Here is a 24303-nt window from a genome sequence, read left to right on the forward strand (position 1 = left end):
CTTTTAAAATGTACTGTAGTCTTGATTAAGTTGTTATACTTTGGAATTTGATACTGAAGTGTGATTCTGATTAGGTCAATTACATTTGGGTTACAATTGCATCATGGACTATTAAAAACCAATGACTACCTCTGATAAGAATTATTTGTAACTCTCCTAAATACCAATAAATGATAATCAATGTGAAAAAAAGCATTGTACCCCACAGCTAGTGGAAAGTGTGAACTTCTTATTACACGTTGGGAGAATTTTGTACTTTGTGTGCATAGTTTGAGTTTGATATATAAATAAGGTATACTGGTACATATATATAGAATCTAAATATACTGCTAGCATGTACTTTATTGTCTCAAGATAGATATTGTCTAGAGTGCCTCTTTATATGTGTTTCTATTGGATACCAGCAAACGCTTAAGGTGCGAGACCCTTATTGATAAACCCACGTCACAACTATAAAACAGCTGCTTGGAGGCTTCAATTAAGATAAGTGAGATGTGCATGATTTGTGAAAATAGAGAAATTCAGTACGTTTTATATATCTTTAATTATGACAACAAAATATAGTTCATTATCATTTGCACTTAAAGGGCCTGTTTCCAGTAATGTTAATTCTCCATAGGAGCCTGCCCCCGTATAATTTCTTATCTAGCTCAACTACAGTTTTTTTCTTTTCTGTAGAATAATTTTACACCTTTCCCTTTGATGAAGAGGTCTAGAGACTATATATCTAATAAGCCTGGACATAGATACTTATTTCAGGAACAGGTCCAGAGATTCTCTAATGAGCATGGACATACACACTATATTTTGATGAAGAACCAGAAATTATCTAATAAGCATGGACATACACACTATATTTTGATGAAGAGATCCAGAAATTATCTAATAAGCATGGACATTATATACACACTATAATTTGATGAAGCGATCCAGAGGATGTTGTGTACATATATCTATGTACTAGAAATGTATCACATTGTTTAAGACCTGGCTACACCATGCACTAAATGTATTTCTTTTATGTAATGTGATATTTTCAAATGCCATTGACATTCTATGTCAAGAACAAACGAAATATTTGAATTGTGTGAACTAATTGATCTTACAAATTGCATGGGCATTGATTCTGTCATTTGTCCAAACCATGCAGATATGTACATTAAAATTGCTACTTCCTGTTCCCTGCCATGATTGAATTTCATGCTACCAATCTGTTGGCCAGGACAGTTCAGTTTGATAAAGCTTTAAAATTCTTGAGTAGTCCCTAAAACCCCAAACAAATGTCAGGAAAGTTTAATCAAATAATTCCTAGATAAGGATTTTATACTTTGATAAAAAAAATTGTTAGACAAGTGTTAGAGCAAGAATTTATCACGGGCTCAGTTGTAGTTGCTCTTGTATTTATATTTTGAACTTTACACATTCCCAAAATTACCCTTGAAATGAAATATAATGGATTGTCAGTTGATTAAGGGATCTTTTTCCAGTTTTATTATAAATAAGTTATACCTCCTATAAAAACTGTAAATCAACATGACACAGATTTATACGCATGATCAAATCCTGAACTTTTCATTCACACCACCATTCATATAGATTTTTAATTACCAGGCTGTTATATAGGAAGTTATTCCGTGTACCACACATAACATTTAAAACATTGTCACTCCACAGTCAATCAATAAAGAAACGTGCCGATTTTACATCATCCCTAATATTTGTTAGTGTTCAATTTTACTCTTTCAGACAGTTTTTTACGTTGTTCATAGCATAATTCTCACGATATTGAAACATATACTGAAGTTTGAATCCAATGTGCCTTCCTGTGAACATTTTAGTACTTCAACAGACTGATCACAGTGGCTGGCAACCATTGGGGATGGATGAATGCAACTTAAATTTGTTTGACACTACCTCATAGAGTTATTGTTGATACAATGATTATTTTACAACTCGCTGTAGATTCTGGTTCAAGAGAGAACTTTAAATCTGCTATCCTCCATTTGATTTAATTGTATAATTACATGTGTTGTGATGTACCTTACAGACTGACTAATTTACCAGAGCTGATTCTATATATATAAGTATAAGGACAGATTTGGACGGGCTACATCCTGTACAGGCTGTATTGTTATTCCATACATAACTTAATAATGACATATTTTGGTGTTATCCCCAATAAAAGCTTGTCAGTAAGCGCTGTATAGAGCCTCTTTAATGACGTAGAACCTACTGGAGCTTTTAGCAGCACCAGGGATTTCTGGTTTATATTCAGGGGTAAGTCTATCATAAGTCAATTCTGGATAATTGCATATTATATTCTGTACATGATCATGACTTATTTGGGTGCAGCACTAATGTGCCTCCATATAGACTGTACTGTGATTATCCTAATAAGCATGCCAATAGTTTTTATTAATATCTGATACTTGGCTATATAAATTCTGACCTGTCTGTACATTTTTAGCTCTTCTCTTTGAAGAAGAGGGAGAGCTAATGTTGTCGCATTGGCATTGGTGTTGGTGCTGGTGTTGTTTCCTAATATTAACTTTTGGTGGAAGTGTTGAAAGGCATTAACACATCACTTTGTAATTGTACTAGGGTACTGATATTTGACATTATGGTCCCTGTGGGGTTACACTATCACATGTTGGAGTTGAACAGAAAGGCTTTTTAGAAAAAAATAACCTACTTTTTGTGCATCAATGTTTTAGACTTTGGCATTCTATTAAGACAAAAACTTTGAAGTTTTTGACTTCAGCATTCTATGTGGACAAAAACTTCAAACTTTGAAGTTTTTGGTGCCAGTGTTGAAAGACATTATTTTTTATATTTGACATTAGGGTCCCTTTAAGGGATTCAAGTTTTCTAACTCAATTAGTGACACAGGATGGTAAGGTTAAAAATGGGGGGGTGCTCTAACTCAATTTGTGAAGGATGGTAAGATTAAAAAAGGGGGGGGGGGGGGGGGGGGGGGAGGGCTCTAACTCAATTTGTAAAGGATGCTAGGTAAGGTTAAAAAGGGGAGGGGGCGGGGGAAGGGCTCTAACTCAATTTGTGAAGGATGCTAGCTGGTAAGGTTAAAAAGGGAAGGAGGGGGGGGGGGGGGGGGGGGGGCTCTAACTCAATTTGTGAAACAGGATGGTGGGGTTAAAAGAGGAGGAAAGGGGGGGGGGGGGGGGGGCTCAATTAGTGACACTATGGTAAGGTTACCAAAAGGGAAACATTATAGCCCATGACAATCGTATATCATTTATCATGTGGACCAGGATAAATGTTAAGGCCCAGGGGCTGCTGGCTTTTCCAAAAGTTTGTGTGTATTGATAGGACAACAGTACATTTATTGGGAAATATACAATACTTAAGTGTGTATTTGTGCGTGAATATCTGCTGCTCCTTCGAGAGGATAAATTGTCAGATAATCTCTGTGTTTTCATTGTCTCTGGACGCTAATAAATGTATGTGTTTCATCTGCGTGATATGAAACACCAACAGTTATTATGGCCTCCGTGAAAATATACTCCGTTGGAAAGACGTGACATTTTACATTCAGAGCTATCAGTTGATTTTAGTGGGAAACTAATTGGTACCAGTATGTGGAAAAATGCTACTTAAAAATTTGAACACAGGAAATCGTTTTGCGATAATATGTTGTGGAAATGATTGACTTGTATGGCGATGACATCTAGATAGCATGGGTGTTTGATGATAACAGTTGAGATTTATGGTCCACTGCACATGACCGAACAATTTGATACAATAACGGATGAGAAGTAAAGTGTTTGCTGCAGACCTGCCATCATGCATGATTCAGTGGTGCGTGAGATTATATTATTACCAAGCACTACGGTTCAATGACTTGCATTGAAAGTAGTGAAGATAGGTAGTGCAATAGAGTCGTAAAAAGCACAGTTTTGACAATTAGGCAAAAATTTACATTTTTCCAATTTTTCTTAGCAATAATTTGTTATTCTACCAAATCAATTCTTTAATTGATAACTCCTCAAATGATATTTGAATATAATGAAAATAAACAGTTCATTTAAGTTTTCAAGCATTAAAAGCCATTTATTTTCTGAATACATGCATTTATTTCTGTTTTGTGTGAATGTGACAGGGACGAAAAAACACTAGTAATTATTGAATATATGATTACAAATTTTGAGATATTGCAACTTGATATCAACCTTTTGTGTTTATTGTTAGTATTGCTATAGTCTGTTTTAATGTTTACAGTTATTGTTAGTGTTAATATAGTCTGTTTTAATGTTTACAGTTATTGTTAGTATAACTATAGTCTGTTTTAATGTTTACAGTTATTGTTAGTGTTACTATAGTCTGTTTTAATGTTTACAGTTATTGTTAATGTTACTATTGTCTGTTTTAATGTTTACAGTTATTGTTAGTGTTACTATAGTCTGTTTTAATGTTTACAGTTATTGTTAGTGTTACTATAGTCTGTTTTAATGTTTACAGTTATTGTTAGTATAACTATAGTCTGTTTTAATGTTTACAGTTAATGTTAGTATAACTATAGTCTGTTTTAATGTTTACAGTTATTGTTAGTGTCACTATAGTCTGTTTTAATGTTTACAGTTATTGTTAGTGTTACTATAGTCTGTTTTAGTGTTTACAGTTATTGTTAGTGTTACTATAGTTTGTTTCAGTATTTCAGTTTTTGTTAGGGTTACTATAGTCTGTTTCAGTGTTTGCAGTTATTGTTAATGTTACTAGTCTGTTTCAGTGTTAAGTTATTTTTAGTGTTACTATAGTCTGTTTTAATGTTTACAGTTATTGTTAGTATAACTATAGTCTGTTTTAGTGTTTACAGTTATTGTTAGTGTTACTATAGTCTGTTTTAATGTTTACATTTATTGTTAATGTTACTATAGTCTGTTTTAATGTTAACAGTTATTGTTAGTATAACTATAGTCTGTTTTAGTGTTTACAGTTATTGTTAGTGTTACTATAGTCTGTTTTAATGTTTACAGTTATTGTTAGTGTTACTATAGTCTGTTTCAGTATTTACAGTTTTTGTTAGTGTTACTATAGTCTGTTTCAGTGTTTACAGTTATTGTTAATGTTACTAGTCTGTTTCAGTTTTAACAGTTATTTTTAGTGTTACTAGTCTGTTTCAGTGTTAACATTTACCTGTACAGTTGAGAAACTGTATGATTGGCTTGTTTTATCCCAGCAGTCAAGGCTGCTCATCAATTAATGAAAGTAAACTAAGGAATTGAAAGCTAATTTCTCAGGTTACTCCATTTAAACTTCCACCTGAATTTAATTAAAGTTTGCCACTTGATTACATAGAACTTAAATCATACATTTGATTAGTCATTGTAATAGAACTGATCATTCAGTTAGGTGTTGTGTAATCGTGGAGTTTAATTCAAATCCTGGCTGCTTCTTTTGCCCTATGGAGATGAGTATGTCAGTGGTCTTAAAGGCATGGTTTTCAGAAAATAAAAAAGAGGGTATAGCTCAGATGATATGGTATATGTCTTTCATAGAGATTGCTTGAGAGTTAAATTGTCAGGAAGGTTCACAACTGGATCAGACGAGGCCTGCACACAATGCAGACATATTCATTCAAGTCTCTTTATTTTATATACAGAACGTAAAGTTTACATACAGATGTAAAGTAATGTTTTTACTTAATAAGCTCTATGTGTACTTCACAAAGGGGAAAAAATAGAAAAAAAAGTATAGTTACAAATTATTGAAAAACAATCAAACAAATGTTTCTTGAAGTTATCATTGATCTTGAAGGAAAGGGTACATACATTGTTACCCTTTTTAACACTAGGTCAGTATATGTTTAGTAGACAAAGGTGAAACCTCCACATGCTGTAAAACCTTATAGCTGACAAGCTGTTTGTGATAGTCTTATCCTCGTGTATCCTATTGCTCCTTTGGAGTGTTGGGAGGAAGAACGATGTCCCCCGTTTATTGGGGCCGTTTTGAAGTCTTTCCACCAATTTGGAAAAGTGTGGCAGTGCAGGAAAAGCGTGGACGGCAGAGTATATGGTAATCGGTGGGACTTATTGATTTCACTGTTACAGTGCACTTGTGTTGTGTAAGCCATCTAGGATTGATGTCTTTCTATCTAGGTATAGTTCAAATACTGAAAGTTATTGGATGTTTTTATGTCTGAAATATGTTTGAAGGGTTATTGAGGTTTTTATGATGGGGGAAATCTATGTCTAAACTTGTGACATTTTTATGTTTGAAATATCTGACAATGTCTGGTTGTATCCTGGTAAAACACTGTTTTGTTAAGTGTTTCTCTTAAGCTGTATTTTCCCATATTTTTATTAACATGCTACAAACTACATTTTAAGAGGCATTTAATTGTGTACTTTTATAACAATTAAACAGTTATCTGTGTACCGTTTATTACTCAAATATTAAAGTCAATGAGACATGTTGGAAGTAATGAGATATGTTTTATCTTGAAAGTAATGAGATGATATTGTTTTATGTTGGAAGTATAATCATAAATTTTGTTCTCAAACTTTTTGCAAGTTATGAATTTTGCTATTATGAAGAATCGATCTAGATCATTTCATATATATCCAGAGACCCCAGGACAGGAAATCTAACCTATGTTACTGTGATTTCCCCTTCTCTGAACATTCTTGTCCACAAAGTCTTTTCCATGTTTTAAATTCTATATTATGACTAACATAATGATGAACCTTTGTCAGCTGAGGAATATGTCACATACTACAGTGTATAGCAATTAGTAATGACAGTGACCTTGACCTTTAGAGTAAGTAAGTACAATTTTAAAAGTAAAATTGTATTAGCAAATAAGATTATAATATATTTAGAATTGAAAACTTGATAAGCATCAGAAGATGTGAGGTTATGGAATTTGTTGTTGAAACTTCACAACATTGTAATACAGGGATGATGAACGTTAAGCCTGCAGACTACCCATAATTCCCCTAGCTTCATAGGGACACTCCAATCAGGCTACCCAACATTCCCCTGCTTCATCGGACAGTCAAACAAAGCTAATAATAATTTACTCATTTCTTGGTGATTGATGCCCAAACCAGGCTACCCATAATTCTCTAGCTTGGTAGGGACCCTCAAACCAGGCTACCCATAATTCTCTAGCCTGGTAGGGACCCTCAAACCAGGCTACCCATAATTCCCTAGCTTGGTGGGGACCCTCAAACCAGGCTACCCATAATTCCCTAGTTTGGTGGGGACCCTCAAACCAGGCTACCCATAATTCCCTAGTTTGGTGGGGACCCTCAAACCAGGCCATAACCCATAATTCTCTAGCTTGGTGGGGATATTCAAACCAGGCTACCCATAATTCTCTAGCTTGGAAGGGACCCTCAAACCAGGCTACCCATAATTCTCTAGCTTGGTGGGGACCCTCAAACCAGGCTACCCATAATTCTCTAGCTTGGTGGGGATATTCAAACCAGGCTACCCATAATTCCCTAGCTTGGTGGGGACACTCAAACCAGGCTACCCATAATTCTCTAGCTTGGTAGGACCCTCAAACCAGGCCATAACCCATAATTCTCTAGCTTGGTAGGACCCTCAAACCAGGCTACCCATAATTCCCTAGCTTGGTGGGGATATTCAAACCAGGCTACCCATAATTCCCTAGCTTGGTGGGGACACTCAAACCAGGCTACCCATAATTCCCTAGCTTGGTGGGGACACTCAAACCAGGCTACCCATAATTCCCTAGCTTGGTGGGGACACTCAAACCAGGCTACCCATAATTATCTTGCTTGGTAGGACCCTCAAACCAGGCTACCCATAATTCCCTAGCTTGGTGGGTACACTCAAACCAGGCTACCCATAATTCTCTAGCTTGGTGGGGACACTCAAACCAGGCTACCCATAATTCCCTAGCTTGGTGGGGACCCTCAAACCAGGCTACCCATAATTCCCTAGCTGGTGGGGGACTCTCAAACCAGGCTACCCATAATTCCCTAGCTTGGTGGGGACCCTCAAACCAGGCTACCCATAATTCCCTAGCTTGGTGGGGACCCTCAAACCAGGCTATAACCCATAATTCTCTAGCTTGGTAGGGACCCTCAAACCAGGCTACCCATAATTCCCTAGCTTGGTGGGGATATTCAAACCAGGCTACCCATAATTCCCTTGCATTGGTGGGGATATTCAAACCAGGCTACCCATAATTCCCTAGCTTGGTAGGGACCCTCAAACCAGGCTACCCATAATTCCCTCGCTTGGTGGGGATACTCAAACCAGACTACCTGTAATTACCTAGCTTGCTGGGGATATTGCCAAATTTGTTGGATAATATGAGCTTATATGAATGTATACAATAAAAAATTTAGAGCTCAATATTGCTCTAGAATTTATGTCTTTCTGGTTTTATTAAATTTTAAAACACATCTAGTAGATAGATGGGTACAGTATTACTGCTATTGTCTGTATTGATTCCTGTTACAATCAACATGTTGTGGTCGGATGCAACACCATCATAACTGGCACATTTGGAGAGCATTTCATGCCGGGATCTGTTCACATTTTCAAATTGAATAACTGTTACTGATGTCTTTGTTTTTTAACCAGCCATGGCAGAAGAATACGGGACATATGTCATCAGCCCGATCACTGTACATTTGTGGATACTGAAGGGCACCAGAGAACCAGACAGAGCCATATTGATCAGGATTCAGGTCAACTGTTTGAGTGTTGATTACACTACAATGTCAAACATCATAGTACTTAACATTTTATATAATAATGAGAAAAAAGACAAATTCCAAAAAAATAAATGGCAATTTGTTTCCCGACATATCACAGCGTGATGTTGATTTGATTACAGTTTGAGGAAGAAACTATAGTATTATGCCCCTATATAATGATATAACTGCTACCAGTATCACCTGATATAAATAGTACACCAATGGGAAAAAATTGATTAAAATAACTTAACACATTGTCATGATTATTAAGAGAATTAATGTATTTGTGTATTGAGTACTTATAGTGTTGGGAGTCTTGTTATCCTCATCAGCTTCATTACACGCTCTGTCTCAGATTTATACTCTTATTAATTCTGAATTCATCTTTCTAGTGTCATTTGTATTATGACTTCAACTTTTACTTTTATTTGTAATATGAGTATTAACTTTTTTCTTTTTATTTGAATTATGATTTATGACTTTTTGTTTTTATTTGCATTATGAGTTCCAAATTTTAGTTTTTTGTTCTTAAATTTTTTTGGGGAAGATATTTTGCTTTGCTTTTCCACCTGGAGTTGGTATTTTTTGGGTATAGCCTGGTTATAAGTGACCCCACCAAGCTAGGGAATTATTGCCTGGTTTGAGGGTCCCCACCAAGCTAAGGAATTATGGGTATAGCCTTGTTTGAGGGTCCCCACCAAGCTAAGGAATTATGGGTATAGCCTGGTTATAAGTGACCCCATCAAGCTAGGGAATTATTGCCTGGTTTGAGGGTCCCCACCAAGCTAGGGAGTTGGTATTCAGGCTCATTTTGAAGAAAGCTAGCAAGTATGTCAAATTATCAAAAGTAGGTTACTGTGACCTATGTTTCTACCTCTGAACTATTTATTTCACTGTTACATGTTGCATATGAAGTCATTTCCCATTTAACAGCTCTAATTATAAATGTCTGATTTGAGAGACAAGACGGATTGGAACAGACTTTATTAAATAAATGTTGACAATTGCCAAGGGAGGGGAAGGACTGTAATATTGTCCATTACTAATTGAGGGATAGGACGGACTGTAATATTGTCCATTACTGATTAAGGGATTGGACGGACTGTAATGTTGTCCATTACTAATTGAGGGATAGGACGGACTGTAATGTTGTCCATTACTGATTAAGGGATAGGACGGACTGTAATGTTGTCCATTACTAATTGAGGGATAGGACGGACTGTAATGTTGTCCATTACTAATTAAGGGATAGGACGGACTGTAATGTTGTCCATTACTAATTGAGGGATAGGACAAACTGTAATGTTGTCCATTACTGATTGAAGGATAGGACGGACTGTAATGTTGTCCATTACTGATTGAGGGATAGGACGGACTGTAATGTTGTCCATTACTGATAAAGGGATAGGACGGACTGTAATGTTGTCCATTACTGATTGAGGGATAGGACGGACTGTAATGTTGTCCATTACTAATTGAGGGATAGGACGGACTGTAATGTTGTCCGTTACTAATTGAGGGATAGGACGGACTGTAATGTTGTCCATTACTGATTAAGGGATAGGACGGACTGTAATGTTGTCCATTACTGATTGAGGGATTGGACGGACTGTAATGTTGTCCATTACTAATTGAGGGATAGGACGGACTGTAATGTTGTCCATTACTGATTGAGGTATAGGACGGACTGTAATGTTGTCCATTACTGATTGAGGGATAGGACGGACTGTAATGTTGTCCATTACTGATTGAGGGATAGGACGGACTGTAATGTTGTCCATTACTGATTAAGGGATAGGATGGACTGTAATGTTGTCCATTACTGATTAAGGGATAGGACGGACTGTAATGTTGTCCATTACTAATTGAGGGATAGGACGGACTGTAATGTTGTCCATTACTGATTGAGGGATAGGACGGACTGTAATGTTATCCATTATTAATTGAGGAAAAGGACGGATTGTAATATTGTCCATTACTGAACAAGGAGGGGACAGACTCTATAACAGGATATACTGTATTCTTGTCCTTTACCAAGTGAATAAGGGACGTGACGAGACACACTGTAATGTTGTCCATGACAGATTGCTCAAGTATTTTCTTTCAAGTGAAAAGTGACACATGTCACTTCTCAACTGGAGAACAGTGCAGTTGTTGAATTCCTTGAATTAATGAAATGCGTTTAACTTGTGTACATTGGCAAAATAATATTGGGATTCAAAATTAATTTCATCTATGTGCATAAATAAGATCCCAACTAATTTGGAAAAGAAAAGAATACAAAACTGTTTACATTTCCAAAACAGAATTGGACTGGCTGGTTATGTGGTATAAGTGATTTGATCAGATAATCCCTGCTTAGATTATTCTGATGTCTATCATACAAGTGGTGTAATGATATATTTACATTAACAGGACATTGAACGGAGAAAATCATAAACATTTGTAAGTTACACTCTGAAGCATAAAATGTTTTTCTCTCTTATACATTTCCTTCTCTAAGAAGTATGCTTTCAGCATTGGGAAAATCAAATTAGGATCTGTATAAAAACTTGTTGAGTTGAAAATAACTCATTTTCTTTCATGTAGTCCTGAAATAACTTGGAGACATCAAAGTCTCCTGTGTAGACAAATATAGACTGAAGTAAAGTGTTCTCAAATGTTTTTCATTTTGAATGAAGGAATCTTCTAAAAAAATGTTCCTGATGAAGTTTTTGTAGCAGGTTTAAAGTTCACGAAACCTAGATTAGATTGTGGAATCCTTAGGGATTTGCTATTTCTATGTGACAGCCGAGAAAGCAGACTGAGAAAGGAAATTAGATTAGGAAATCCAATCAACTAAGATCTCCAGCATTAGATGCTTTTTTTGAGGATGAAAAGTACATTAAAATAGACTGTGCTTAGGTTCTTGTTGATGGAACAGTTACTCTGTAATTACTTCGCTCAATGATACACTAAAATTTGTCCCGTCTTTAGCGTTTATAGAAGGTACGATACACTCTAGCTATAATTACTACTGTTCTCTATATATACAATTGTTATATAATTACTGCCTTTCCTGATAACTAAAATGTGTTTATAGAAGGTACGATACACTCTAGCTATAATTACTACTGTTCTCTATATATACAATTGTTATATGATTACTTCCTTTCCTGATAACTAAAATGTGTTTATAGAAGGTACGATACACTTTAGCTATAATTACTACTGTCCTCAATATACAATTGTGGTATAATTTCTTCCTTTCCTGATAACTAAAATGTGTCCTGGCTTTGGTGTTTATAGAAGGTATGATACATCTAGCTATAATTTCTACTGTTCTCCATGTATACAATTGTTACATAATTACTTCCTTTCCTGGAAACTAAAATGTGTTTATAGAAGGTACGATACACTCTAGCTATAATTACTACTGTCCTCTATATACAATTGTTATATAATTACTTCTTTTCCTGGAAACTAAAATGTGTTTATAGAAGGTACGATACACTCTAGCTATAATAAAGGCCTCACCACAAAAATGTGGGTGCCCTTTAGTAACTCACTGTCCATCCGTCTGTCAGTATGTCTGTCAGCACTTTTATTTCCATGCAATAACTGGAATTTCTTTTGAACTGATCGAACTCAGACTTTGTACAGTGTTTTTAGGTCACCTGAGACAAAGTCTCAGTTGACCTATTGCAATCGCCTTTTGTCCGGCGTCGTCCATCGTGCGTCGTAAACAATTTACATTTTCAACTTCTTCTTAAAAACTGCTGAACCAAATTCAATGAAATTTTACAGGAAGCTTCCATGGCTGAGGGTGAACCAAAATTGTGAATTATATGGTCCCCACTCCCCCAGGGGCCTGAGGGGCGGGGCCAAAAAGGGTCAAATTGACTAAAACTTCAAAAATATTCTTCTCTACTCTCAGATAAGGTGGAATCAAACACTCTTCATAGATGAAAGGGTCTTAAGGTGCTTTACCAAAATTGTGAATTTCATGACCCTGGGGTCTCACGTTTGCCCCTGGGGAGGGGGTAAACTTTGCTATAGTTTATATAGGGAAATCACATTTTTGACTATTATTTGTTGGATTTGTATTGGAATTCATTCTAACTTGTATCAAATTATCAGCATGGGAAGACACTTTGATGGTATGTACATGTTGGCCCTAGTTGACCCCCCAGGGGCTGGTGGGCGGGGCCAAAAAGGGTCAAATTGACAAAAAATTCAAAAATCTTCTTCTCAACTCTCAGATATGGTAGAATCAAATACTCTACATAGATGGAAGGGTCTTAAGGTGCTTTACCAAAATTGTGAATTTCATGACCCTGGGGTCTCACGTTTGCCCCTGGGGAGGGGGTAAACTTTACTATAGTTTATATAGGGAAATCACATTTTTGACTATTATTTGTTGGATTTTTATTGGAATTCATTCTAACTTGGTTCAAATTATCAGCATGAGATGACAGTTTGATGGTATGTACATGTTGGCCCTAGTTGACCCCCAGGGGCTGGTGGGCGGGGCCAAAAAGGGTCAAATTGACTAAAATTTCAAAAATCTTCTTCTCTACTCTCAGATATGGTAGAATCAAATACTCTTCATAGATGGAAGGGTCTTAAGGTGCTTTACCAAAATTGTGAATTTCATGACCCTGGGGTCTCACGTTTGCCCCTGGGGAGGGGGTAAACTTTACTATAGTTTATATAGGGAAATCCCATTTTTGACTATTATTTGTTGGATTTGTATTGGAATTCATTCTAACTTGGTTCAAATTATCAGCATGAGATGACAGTTTGATGGTATGTACATGTTGGCCCTAGTTGACCCCAAGGGGCTGGTGGGCGGGGCCAAAAAGGGTAAAATTTACAAAAATTTCAAAAATCTTCTTCTCTACTCTCAGATATGTTAGAATCAAATACTCTTCATAGATGGAAGGATCTTAAGGTGCTTTACCAAAATTGTGAATTTCATGACCCTGGGGTCTCATGTTTGCCCCTGGGGAGGGGGTAAACTTTACTATAGTTTATATAGGGAAATCACATTTTTGACTATTATTTGTTGAATTTTTATTGGAATTCATTCTAACTTCGTTAACATTATCAGCTTGGGATGACAGTTTGATGGTATGTACATGTTGGCCCTGACTGACCCCCAGGGGCTGATGGGAGGGGCCAAAAAGGGTCAAATTAACAGAAATTTTTAAAAATCTTCTTCTTACAGCCCATTTAAGGTAGAATTAAATACTCTTCACAGATTGAAGGGTCTTAAGGTGCTTTACCATAATTGTGAATTTCCTAGCCCTGGGGTCTCGCGTTTGCCCCATGGGAGGGGATAAACTTTACTATAGTTATAGGGAAATCACATTTTTGACTATCATTTGTTTTATTTGTTTTTAAATTCATTCTTTCATTCAAATTTACTGAAATATTTCAAAAATCAGGTGACCGTTAAGGCCCATGGGTCTCTTGTTTTTTTATTGAAACTACTTGCTTGGTATTGCTTTTTTGTGTCAATGGCCAGTGTCACTGTTGCTTAAGATATAGCAAATCAGTTTCTATGCAATAGCTTGAGTTTACTTTTGACAATCAAAGTGATACTTGATACAATGCTTCTTCCTTAAAGTGCTTGCTTGCCATTGCTTTTCAGCTTTGAAGGTTGAAGGTCAAGGTCACACTTACTTTAGATAGAAATCAAGTGTTCGTGGTTATTAGCTCTGTATTCTACCATTGAAAATGTATTAGTTTTATTTTTCTATTTTTTTTTTGGGGGGAGGGGGGGGGGGGGGGGGGGGCTTTTATGGCAGAGTGTGCATAAGGATTGCCAGTTTCACATGATACTAGGAAATGCTGATGTACATTATGGTTTAAAAAACCTCCTTAAAGTCAAGATCAAGGTGGAACACAGTGATGTCATTGTCTTGTGGGTGTAGGTACTACTGGAACACCATGTCATTGTCTTGTTGGTGTAGGTACTACTGGAACACCATGTCATTGTCTTGTTGGTGTAGGTACTACTGGAACACCATGTCATTGTCTTGTTGGTGGAGGTACTACTGGAACACCATGTCATTGTCTTGTTGGTGGATGTTCTACTGGAACACCATGTCATTGTCTTGTTGGTGTAGGTACTACTGGAACACCATGTCATTGTCTTGTTGTTGTATGTACTACTGGAACACCATTTCATTGTCTTGTTGGTGTAGGTACTACTGGAACATGTCATTGTCTTGTTGGTGTAGGTACTACTGGAACACATGTCATTGTCTTGTATGTGTAGGTACTACTGGAACACCATGTCATTGTCTTGTGGGTGTAGGTACTACTGGAACACCATGTCATTGTGTTGTTGGTGTAGGTACTACTGGAACACCATGTCATTGTCTTGTTGGTGTAGGTACTACTGGAACACCATGTCATTGTCTTGTTGGTGGAGGTACTACTGGAACACCATGTCATTGTCTTGTGGGTGTAGGTACTACTGAACACCATGTCATTGTCTTGTGGGTGTAGGTACTACTGGAACACCATGTCATTGTCTTGTGGGTGTAGGTACTACTGGAACACCATGTCATTGTCTTGTGGGTGGAGGTACTACTGGAACACCATGTCATTGTCTTGTTGGTGTAGGTACTACTGGAACACCATGTCATTGTCTTGTTGGTGTAGGTACTACTGGAACACCATGTCATTGTCTTGTTGGTGGAGGTACTACTGGAACACCATGTCATTGTCTTGTGGGTGTAGGTACTACTGGAACACCATGTTATTGTCTTGTGGGTGGAGGTACTACTGGAACACCATGTCATTGTCTTGTGGGTGGAGGTACTACTGGAATACCATGTCATTGTCTTGTTGGTGTAGATACTACTGGAACACCATGTCATTGTCTTGTGGGTGTAGGTACTACTGGAACACCATGTCATTGTCTTGTTGGTGTAGGTACTACTGGAACACCATGTCATTGTCTTGTTGGTAGAGGTACTACTGCAACACCATGTCATTGTCTTGTGGGTGTAGGTACTACTGAAACACCATGCCATTGTCTTGTCGGTGTAGGTACTACTAGAACACCATGCCATTGTCTTGTTGGTGTAGGTACTACTGGAACACCATGTCATTGTCTTGTTGGTGTAGGTACTATTGGAACACAGTGATGTCATTGTCTTGTTGGTGTAGTTACTACTGGAACACCGTGTCATTGTCTTGTTGGTGTAGGTACTACTGGAACACCATGTCATTGTCTTGTTGGTGAATGTTCTACTGGAACACCATGTCATTGTCTTGTTGGTGTAGGTACTACTGGAACACCATGTCATTGTCTTGTTGGTGGAGGTACTACTGGAACACATTGTCATTGTCTTGTTGGTGTAGGTACTACTGGAACACCATGTCATTGTCTTGTTGGTGTAGGTACTACTGGAACATGTCATTGTCTTGTTGGTGTAGGTACTACTGGAACACATGTCATTGTCTTGTATGTGTAGGTACTACTGGAACACCATGTAATTGTCTTGTGGGTGTAGGTACTACTGGAACACCATGTCATTGTCTTGTTGACATAGGTACTACTGGAACACCATGTCATTGTCTTGTTGGTGTAGGTACTACTGGAACACCATGTCATTGTCTTGTTGGTGGAGGTACTACTGGAACACCATGTCATTGTCTTGTGGGTGTAGGTACTTTTGGAACACCATGTCATTGTCTGTTGGTGGAGGTACTACTGGAACACCATGTCATTGTCTTGTGGGTGGAGGTACTACTGGAACACCATGTCATTGTCTTGTGGGTGTAGGTACTACTGGAACACCATGTCATTGTCTGTTGGTGGAGGTACTACTGGAACACCATGTCATTGTCTTGTTGGTGGAGGTTCTACTGGAACACCATGTCATTGTCTTGTGGGTGTAGGTACTACTGGAACACCATGTCATTGTCTTGTTGGTGTAGGTACTACTGGAACACCATGTCATTGTCTTGTTGGTGTAGGTACTACTGGAACACCATGTCATTGTCTTGTTGGTGGAGGTACTACTGGAACACCATGTCATTGTCTTGTGGGTGTAGGTACTACTGAACACCATGTCATTGTCTTGTGGGTGTAGGTACTACTGGAACACCATGTCATTGTCTTGTGGGTGTAGGTACTACTGGAACACCATGTCATTGTCTTGTGGGTGTAGGTACTACTGGAACACCATGTCATTGTCTTGTTGGTGGAGGTACTACTGGAACACCATGTCATTGTCTTGTTGGTGGAGGTACTACTGGAACACCATGTCATTGTCTTGGTGGAGGTACTACTGGAATACCATGTCATTGTCTTGTTGGTGTAGGTACTACTGGAACATGTCATTGTCTTGTGGGTGTAGGGACTACTGGAACACCATGTCATTGTCTTGTTGGTGTAGGTACTACTTGAACACCATGTCATTGTCTTGTTGGTGTAGATACTACTGGAACACCATGCCATTGTCTTGTGGGTAGAGGTACTACTGGAACACCATGTCATTGTCTTGTTGGTGTAGGTACTGCTGGAACACCATGTCATTGTCTTGTTGGTGGAGGTACTACTGGAACACCATGTCATTGTCTTGTGGGTGTAGGTACTACTGAAACACCATGCCATTGTCTTGTGGGTGTAGGTACTACTAGAACACCATGCCATTGTCTTGTTGGTGTAGGTACTACTGGAACACCATGTCATTGTCTTGTTGGTGTAGTTACTACTGGAACACCATGTCATTGTCTTGTTGGTGTAGGTACTACTGGAACACCATGTCATTGTCTTGTTGGTGGATGTTCTACTGGAACACCATGTCATTGTCTTGTTGGTGTAGGTACTACTGGAACACCATGTCATTGTCTTGTTGTTGTATGTACTACTGGAACACCATGTCATTGTCTTGTTGGTGTAGGTACTACTGGAACACCATGTCATTGTCGTGTTGGTGTAGGTACTACTGGAACACCATGTCATTGTCTTGTGGGTGTAGGTCCTACTGGAACAGTCATGTCATTGTCTTGTTGGTGTAGGTACTACTGGAACACCATGTCATTGTCTTGTTGGTGGAGGTACTACTGGAACACCATGTTATTGTCTTGTTGGTGTAGGTACTACTGGAACACCATGTCATTGTCCTGTTGGTGTATGTACTACTGGAATACCATGTCATTGTCTTGTTGGTGTAGGTACTACTGGAACACCATGTCATTGTCTTGTTGGTGTAGGTACTACTGGAACACCATGTCATTGTGTTGTGGGCGAGGTACTACTGGAACACCATGTCATTGTCTTGTTGGTGTAAGTACTACTGGAACACCATGTCATTGTCTTGTTGGTGTAGGTACTACTGGAGCACCATGTCATTGTCTTGTTGGTGTAGGTACTACTGGAACACCATGTCATTGTCTTGTTGGTGGAGGTACTACTGGAACACCATGTCATTGTCTTGTTGGTGTAGGTACTACTGGAGCACCATGTCATTGTCTTGTTGGTGTAGGTACTACTGGAACACCATGTCATTGTCTTGTGGGTGTAGGTACTACTGGAACACCATGTCATTGTCGTGTTGGTGTAGGTACTACTGGAACACCATGTCATTGTCTTGTGGATGTAGGTACTACTGGAACACCATGTCATTGTCCTGTTGGTGTAGGTACTACTGGAACACCATGTCATTGTCCTGTTGGTGTATGTACTACTGGAACACCATGTCATTGTCTTGTTGGTGTAGGTACTACTGGAACACCATGTCATTGTCTTGTTGGTGGAGGTACTACTGGAACACCATGTCATTGTCTTGTTGGTGTAGGTACTACTGGAACACCATGTCATTGTCTTGTGGGTGTAAGTACTACTGGAACACCATGTCATTGACTTAGTGTAGGTACTACTGGAACACCATGTAATTGTCTTGTGGGTGTAGGTACTACTGGAACACCATGTCATTGTGTTGTTGGTGTAGGTACTACTGGAACACCATGTCATTGTCTTGTGGGTGGAGGTACTACTGGAACACCATGTCATTGACTTAGTGTAGGTACTACTGGAACACCATGTAATTGTCTTGTGGGTGTAGGTACTACTGGAACACCATGTCATTGTGTTGTTGGTGTAGGTACTACTGGAACACCATATCATTGTCTTGTGAACATTGTTATAAGGATACATGCCACTGTATTAAACTTAACAGAAAATTGCTGAAATCTTAAAAAAAACAATTGGCAGTAAAGAATATTTAATGTACAGCCTTCAAATTTACTTTATGATTGTTTGAAGACAATAAAATACATCATCTCTTTAATGAAAAACAGATAAATTAGCCAAAGAAGTTTGAGGACAGATGTAACAGAGTTAATTTAGAACTTCAACAAACTTAACTATGCTTAGGATTTTATGCAGTCAAGGATATTGTTGATTCATTTATATCATTAATTAATGCGTGTGTAAGACATAAAACCTGAACCTGACAATGAGTTATGATGGCGTATTTGATATATAGAGGATCTGTCATGAGTTTCCCTTCATATTAGATTTATGATACGAGTTTTGAATTTTTTATTTTTGCGAGCCTCTGGCGAGCAAAAATAAAAAAATCTAAACGAGTATCATAAATCTAATATGAAGGGAAACGAATGACAGATTCTTTTTATCATATTACGTTTTCTTTCATCGTTCCCCATCAAAAACTGATTTTCTCTTTTGCCTTGAATCGTCACATCTCAACCAAATCACCCGAACCTTCGAAGTAGGTCAATTATACCGACGAGAGAAGAAATAGTTCTAACACAACTGACTCTTGAAAAGGATTCATTTTATTAAATACACGTCTCAAAACAAAATTTCAGCATTTTTTCATTTAATCTATAATAGATAAATTGTCCTTGGTGTTTGAAACAATGAGGAAAATATTTTAGTTTGAAAGTTCATGAGCGACTGTTTTTGATGTGACGAAGCCGTGACGTCACTTGGCGCGATAATGGAGGCTTCGTTGTACAAATGTCTATTCGCTGTCGCTGTCGTACAGAACCATTGTACGGCGCCTTTTCACTGCTTTGTGTTTATCCTCGTCCTCGCGGGAGTTTATGGAGATGTGAAATGTTCCACCGTGAATATTCCCACTGAACATTGTGTTCAGACTGCCGTGAAAAGCGACTTTGGATGCCGATTTGATGGCAGTGTTGTTTGTTTTGACATTACACGTGTTTGTCGACGACAGTGTCAGCATGTTATTCTGAGTAACCGTTGAAGGCAAGTTGTAACAAACTACATTGCCGTTTTTCATGAGGATTTTATTAAATAATGTTATTATTTGTTTATTTGAAAAGAAGCTAGACTAGATATGTCTCATCGGACAACGCAACCGCAATTTTCTATCTGAGTTGAAATATGTTACTAGGGGTCATAAAATAGATGTTTGCCAGGCCTAATTTAACATCTTATAGTATAAATATAATTAAAAAACTTAGGATGTTTACATCTTGGATTTTATCTTTGATTGTACAATATGTTATGTTAATAGACCAATTTGTCGTTCAGTGGATTTTTTTTCAAAGTTTACAAGCACTAGTCGCCATTTTTACGAGTCGTAGTAAAAAGAAGTAGGTCGTTCCCACGCGTATGAATACAGTTCTCACGGAACCAGCCAATCAGCGTAGCGAAAGGTGTTATTACACTAGTGTCATAAAGAAAATTTATGTGATGGGTTTATGACACCGTATATAACGGTAGTCATATGATAAAAGCCAATATTGCAATCTGTGTATTCAGTAAATGGAGTCTGTTTTCTCACTATCAACAACTGGATATCACATTTACATAGTAAAAATTAATATATGACACAGATGCCATAGTAAAAATTAATATATGACACAGATACATTTTTCATACTTCTTTTATCTATCATTCATTTTGTACTCTGGTTTCTATCTAATGTCTTTCCTTGGGGTCACAATTCTGGCAGTATTACTTACTCGTATAACTTCTACATGAGGTCTTTAGATTGCTTTTCCTTAAGCTTCAACATGATTGAATAAGCAAAAAATATCAGTATATGCTATAAATGGCTTGGGTTTCTCCAGCAAAGGAGAGTGAGAATATGTTCTGCAGTAGTTCATAGCTCAGATACGCTGAGGGAAAGTTTATTACCACCGTCACTGGGGTCTACTTAAAAAAGGGATAAAGATCAGATTTAAATGTGTCAATGATGCCACACAACATACATTTGTATGTTACAGAGGTTGGATCTGACCCATTTACTTTTATCTGGTCAACACATTTTTGACTTTGTTCAAATGCTGTAGTTAAAGAGGATGCTATAAGTCAAAATAGACAAGTGCTAGTGCTAGGGATTCATTATCTGTGCATTCTTGGCATATAATTGCTCATTTCATGGGAAACTGTATTTTACCAAAATATCTTAAAGCTGAAGAAAGTGCAAGTTAAAAAGCTGCCAATTGAGATATTTAAAAGAATTTTATAAAGTTCAGTATTCGGAAATCACTTCTGAGATTCCCCACATAATTCTGGTCATCTAAAGAAGTTCAGATATTTTAGTAATAAAACTCTTTCAATGTATAATGCTCAGAGCAACACAATTTTAATTCTTGCACTTATGTATTATCTTAATCTCGAAGTGGATGCTTCTACCACTAGTGTCAGGGTTAAGTTTGTTTTCATTTTGTTGTCGACCATAAGGAACAATTACAGATTACATTCAACTATTTACTGGCTGTGTTGATCTTAAATTTGAGAAATATGCTTAGTTTTAGTATATTCTAATGTTAATTAACTTACTGTGAGAATGTCGTGTCTGAATTTAGGATGGGTTCATTTTATGTGTAGTTACACAGTCGGGTAATATGTATTAATAGTCCTACAATTCCTCAAATCTTTTAAAAGGACTCATTATCAACACTCAACTAGAATTTAATCTATCAATAATGGTCTATAAGACATCAGAAGGACCCTCATCAAAGCCAAGGCCATTCTCACACAACAATCATAAACCTATCCATTTTTATGAAGATCATGCAGGATGCTTGATAACTTGATGAGAAGCTCAATGTCTGAACGATCTTCTCATTTTTTATGACATATTAATGGGCTTGGCAGTAATCTCTGCAGAAAACCACAAATACAATTTGAGAATTTGTCTTGTAATATCATGACAGCCAGTCTCTGTCTTCTAAAGACATAAACGGAAATACAGACTCAGAAACGATAGGAGGGAAGCTTTTCTGTAATCCGTCTCAAAGCTGAATATCCGCTTATAACAATGGGTTATTTTTTCAGTGATGTAGCCTTGAGTATATTGTAAGTCTTCCTACGGTACAGCTGGGGGGGGGGGGGGGGGGGGGGGTCATTATAATTCATGATTTCATGTTGGCTTATCTGTTGGTCACCACTCTTTTGTCTGATTGAAACGTGCAAGCTGCTGAAGGGAATTACTTTAAAACTGTCCATGAATTTTAGGACAGACAAAAGTTGATTTGGAAGTTTAAGTTAGCCTGGTGTGTCAGGCTGAAATAAAATGTGATTTTGTTTATAACCTTATTTTTCTCAAACAATTTTTCAACCACAAATCAGGTGCTCAGAGTTGTGATACGACCATGAAACAACACAAGTTTGCACCAAAATATAGTAATAAGGGACCTCCCCTTATTATGTAATATCAATATCAAAAAAAAAAAAAACAATCAGCCTCTAGAATGTCGGTGCGAATGACATCTGTTGACAAGATGGTCAAAAGCAGGATATATGCCTAATGACAAACAAGGAATAATTTTGAAATACATTTTAGAAGAGAATTAAAGGTAAACAAAAATGCCCTGTGGGTGACAGAATTAAATGTTTAAAAAAAAATTTGATGCTATCTACAATCCATGCAGTCTTTCAAATCCGATGACTGCGATTGATCATTTTGTAATATGGACATGTTGCATAAGTGTCATAATAAAACACTTTTTTTTTCTCTGTGAATATGAGGATTCATCAACCCTCGAAAGACAAACTTCCCTTAGCGTTCAGCCACTGGTGTCAATTTTTCAGTTTGATAAATCATCAAATCACACCTGCAAACAAGTCGATAGCTTTATGATGAACAGTTAGAATTATACATGTAGGTCAGAGTGCTAGTCTGATGAGAACATTTTGTAAAAAGTAATATTTATATCATAAACCTTGAAATTGATGCATTCCCTTCTTTTTTGATCCCCCTTTTTTTTCTGTCTTTAAAAGTCACTGAATTGACCTACTGAATAGTGGTAAAATCGGTAATCTCTCTTCTTAGATTTTAAAGTCTCTTCTAAATTTTAAGGTAGATCTTATACTAATGTGCATTTCATCAATATGTTGTTTTATTGAAAAAAGAACTTGCTGCGGAATGACTTTCCATTCTTTTTTCTGCCTCATGTTCAATTCTTATAGCCAGTCAATACACTGAAGCTTAAATTCATGCCAATTCCATCACTTGAAGTGATTCCTATCAAGTTTGGACTGAAGTCAATCAAATGGAGTGAGTACTTGGTGCCTTTGATAACGGAATAAAATACATTTGACTGTTACTAATATGATTTACATTGCATAGGATTTCCTTTTTACTGAAATGTATGTTTTCTACTTTAAGACAGGGCCCAGACATCTCAACAATAAAAACAAATCCAATTGTCCTTCAATACAAACCATGATCTAAGGAAAGGCTATTTCAGCGAATTGTTATGTAACAATATTCAATTGCTGTCTGCGATTGGCTTGTTGTTCTAAGTAGGGCCTATAAGACATGGAATTTATCAGGCCGCTTATGATAAAAAAAAGTTATGTATTCATGCAGATCAGGTAGAAGTCCCAGGTTGATGGGTATTGTCTTTATCAATCAATATTCTCTGGTATGCGAATTAAATCCTGTGATTCAATTTAATTTATCTCGCCTGTCACAATAGAAATGAAGTGGTTAAATCAAAGAGATATCTAGAGAATACTTTATAGTGTGAGTTAAGAGGGCTCAAGTCCGATGATTAGATATAGCTTTAAAAGCCAATTTGGAAACCTATTTACTGTACATGAATTAATATATGGATTGATTGTATATCGATTATTTTCATGTCCTGTAAACTTGTTCCCTGTTTAAGAATAAAAATGTAACTGTATGAGTTATGTCCCTTTTGTTGGCTTGTGTTGAAACGTTAATCAAATGCTGAATGAAACATGAGGAGAATCTTACATGATAGCTGTAATATCATAGGGTATCATAGAGTTCCGTAGAAGGTGGATACCACATACAGTATTCAATAGAGGGTGGGTACCACCTACAGTGTTCAGTAGAGGGTAGAATACCACCTACAGTGTTCAGTAGAGGGTATCTACCACATACAGTGTTCAGTAGAGGGTAGATACCACCGACAGTGTTCAGTAGAGGGTAGATACCACCTAAAGTGTTCAGTAGAGGGTAGATACCACCGACAGTGTTCAGTAGAGGGTAGATACCACCTAAAGTGTTCAGAAGAGGGTGGATACCACATACAGTGTTCAGTAGAGGGTAGATACCACACTGTACAGTGTTCAGTAGAGGGTAGATACCACCTACAGTGTTCAGTAGAGGTAGAATACCATCTAGTGTTT

The 24303-nt window shown here is 37.3% G+C and overlaps 3 protein-coding genes across 3 annotated transcripts; all 3 read right to left on the reverse strand.

Moving 5' to 3' along the window:
• Nucleotides 1-15133: 15133 nt before the first annotated feature.
• On the reverse strand, nt 15134-16144 carry LOC117328390 (uncharacterized protein DDB_G0271670-like). The gene has a single exon (XM_033885917.1). The coding sequence runs from the start codon at nt 16142-16144 to the stop codon at nt 15134-15136; it is 1011 nt and encodes a 336-aa protein (XP_033741808.1).
• A 584-nt stretch (nt 16145-16728) lies between these two features.
• Nucleotides 16729-17661, reverse strand: LOC117328391 (uncharacterized serine-rich protein C215.13-like). Its single transcript, XM_033885918.1, has one exon. The coding sequence runs from the start codon at nt 17659-17661 to the stop codon at nt 16729-16731; it is 933 nt and encodes a 310-aa protein (XP_033741809.1).
• A 270-nt stretch (nt 17662-17931) lies between these two features.
• On the reverse strand, nt 17932-18786 carry LOC117328392 (uncharacterized serine-rich protein C11G7.01-like). The gene has a single exon (XM_033885919.1). It carries the CDS (start codon nt 18784-18786, stop codon nt 17932-17934), a length of 855 nt encoding a protein of 284 aa, XP_033741810.1.
• Between the last annotated feature and the right edge of the window lie 5517 nt (nt 18787-24303).

This window comes from Pecten maximus, chromosome 5 (genome assembly GCF_902652985.1).
Source record: "Pecten maximus chromosome 5, xPecMax1.1, whole genome shotgun sequence".
Lineage (NCBI taxonomy): Eukaryota > Metazoa > Mollusca > Bivalvia > Pectinida > Pectinidae > Pecten > Pecten maximus.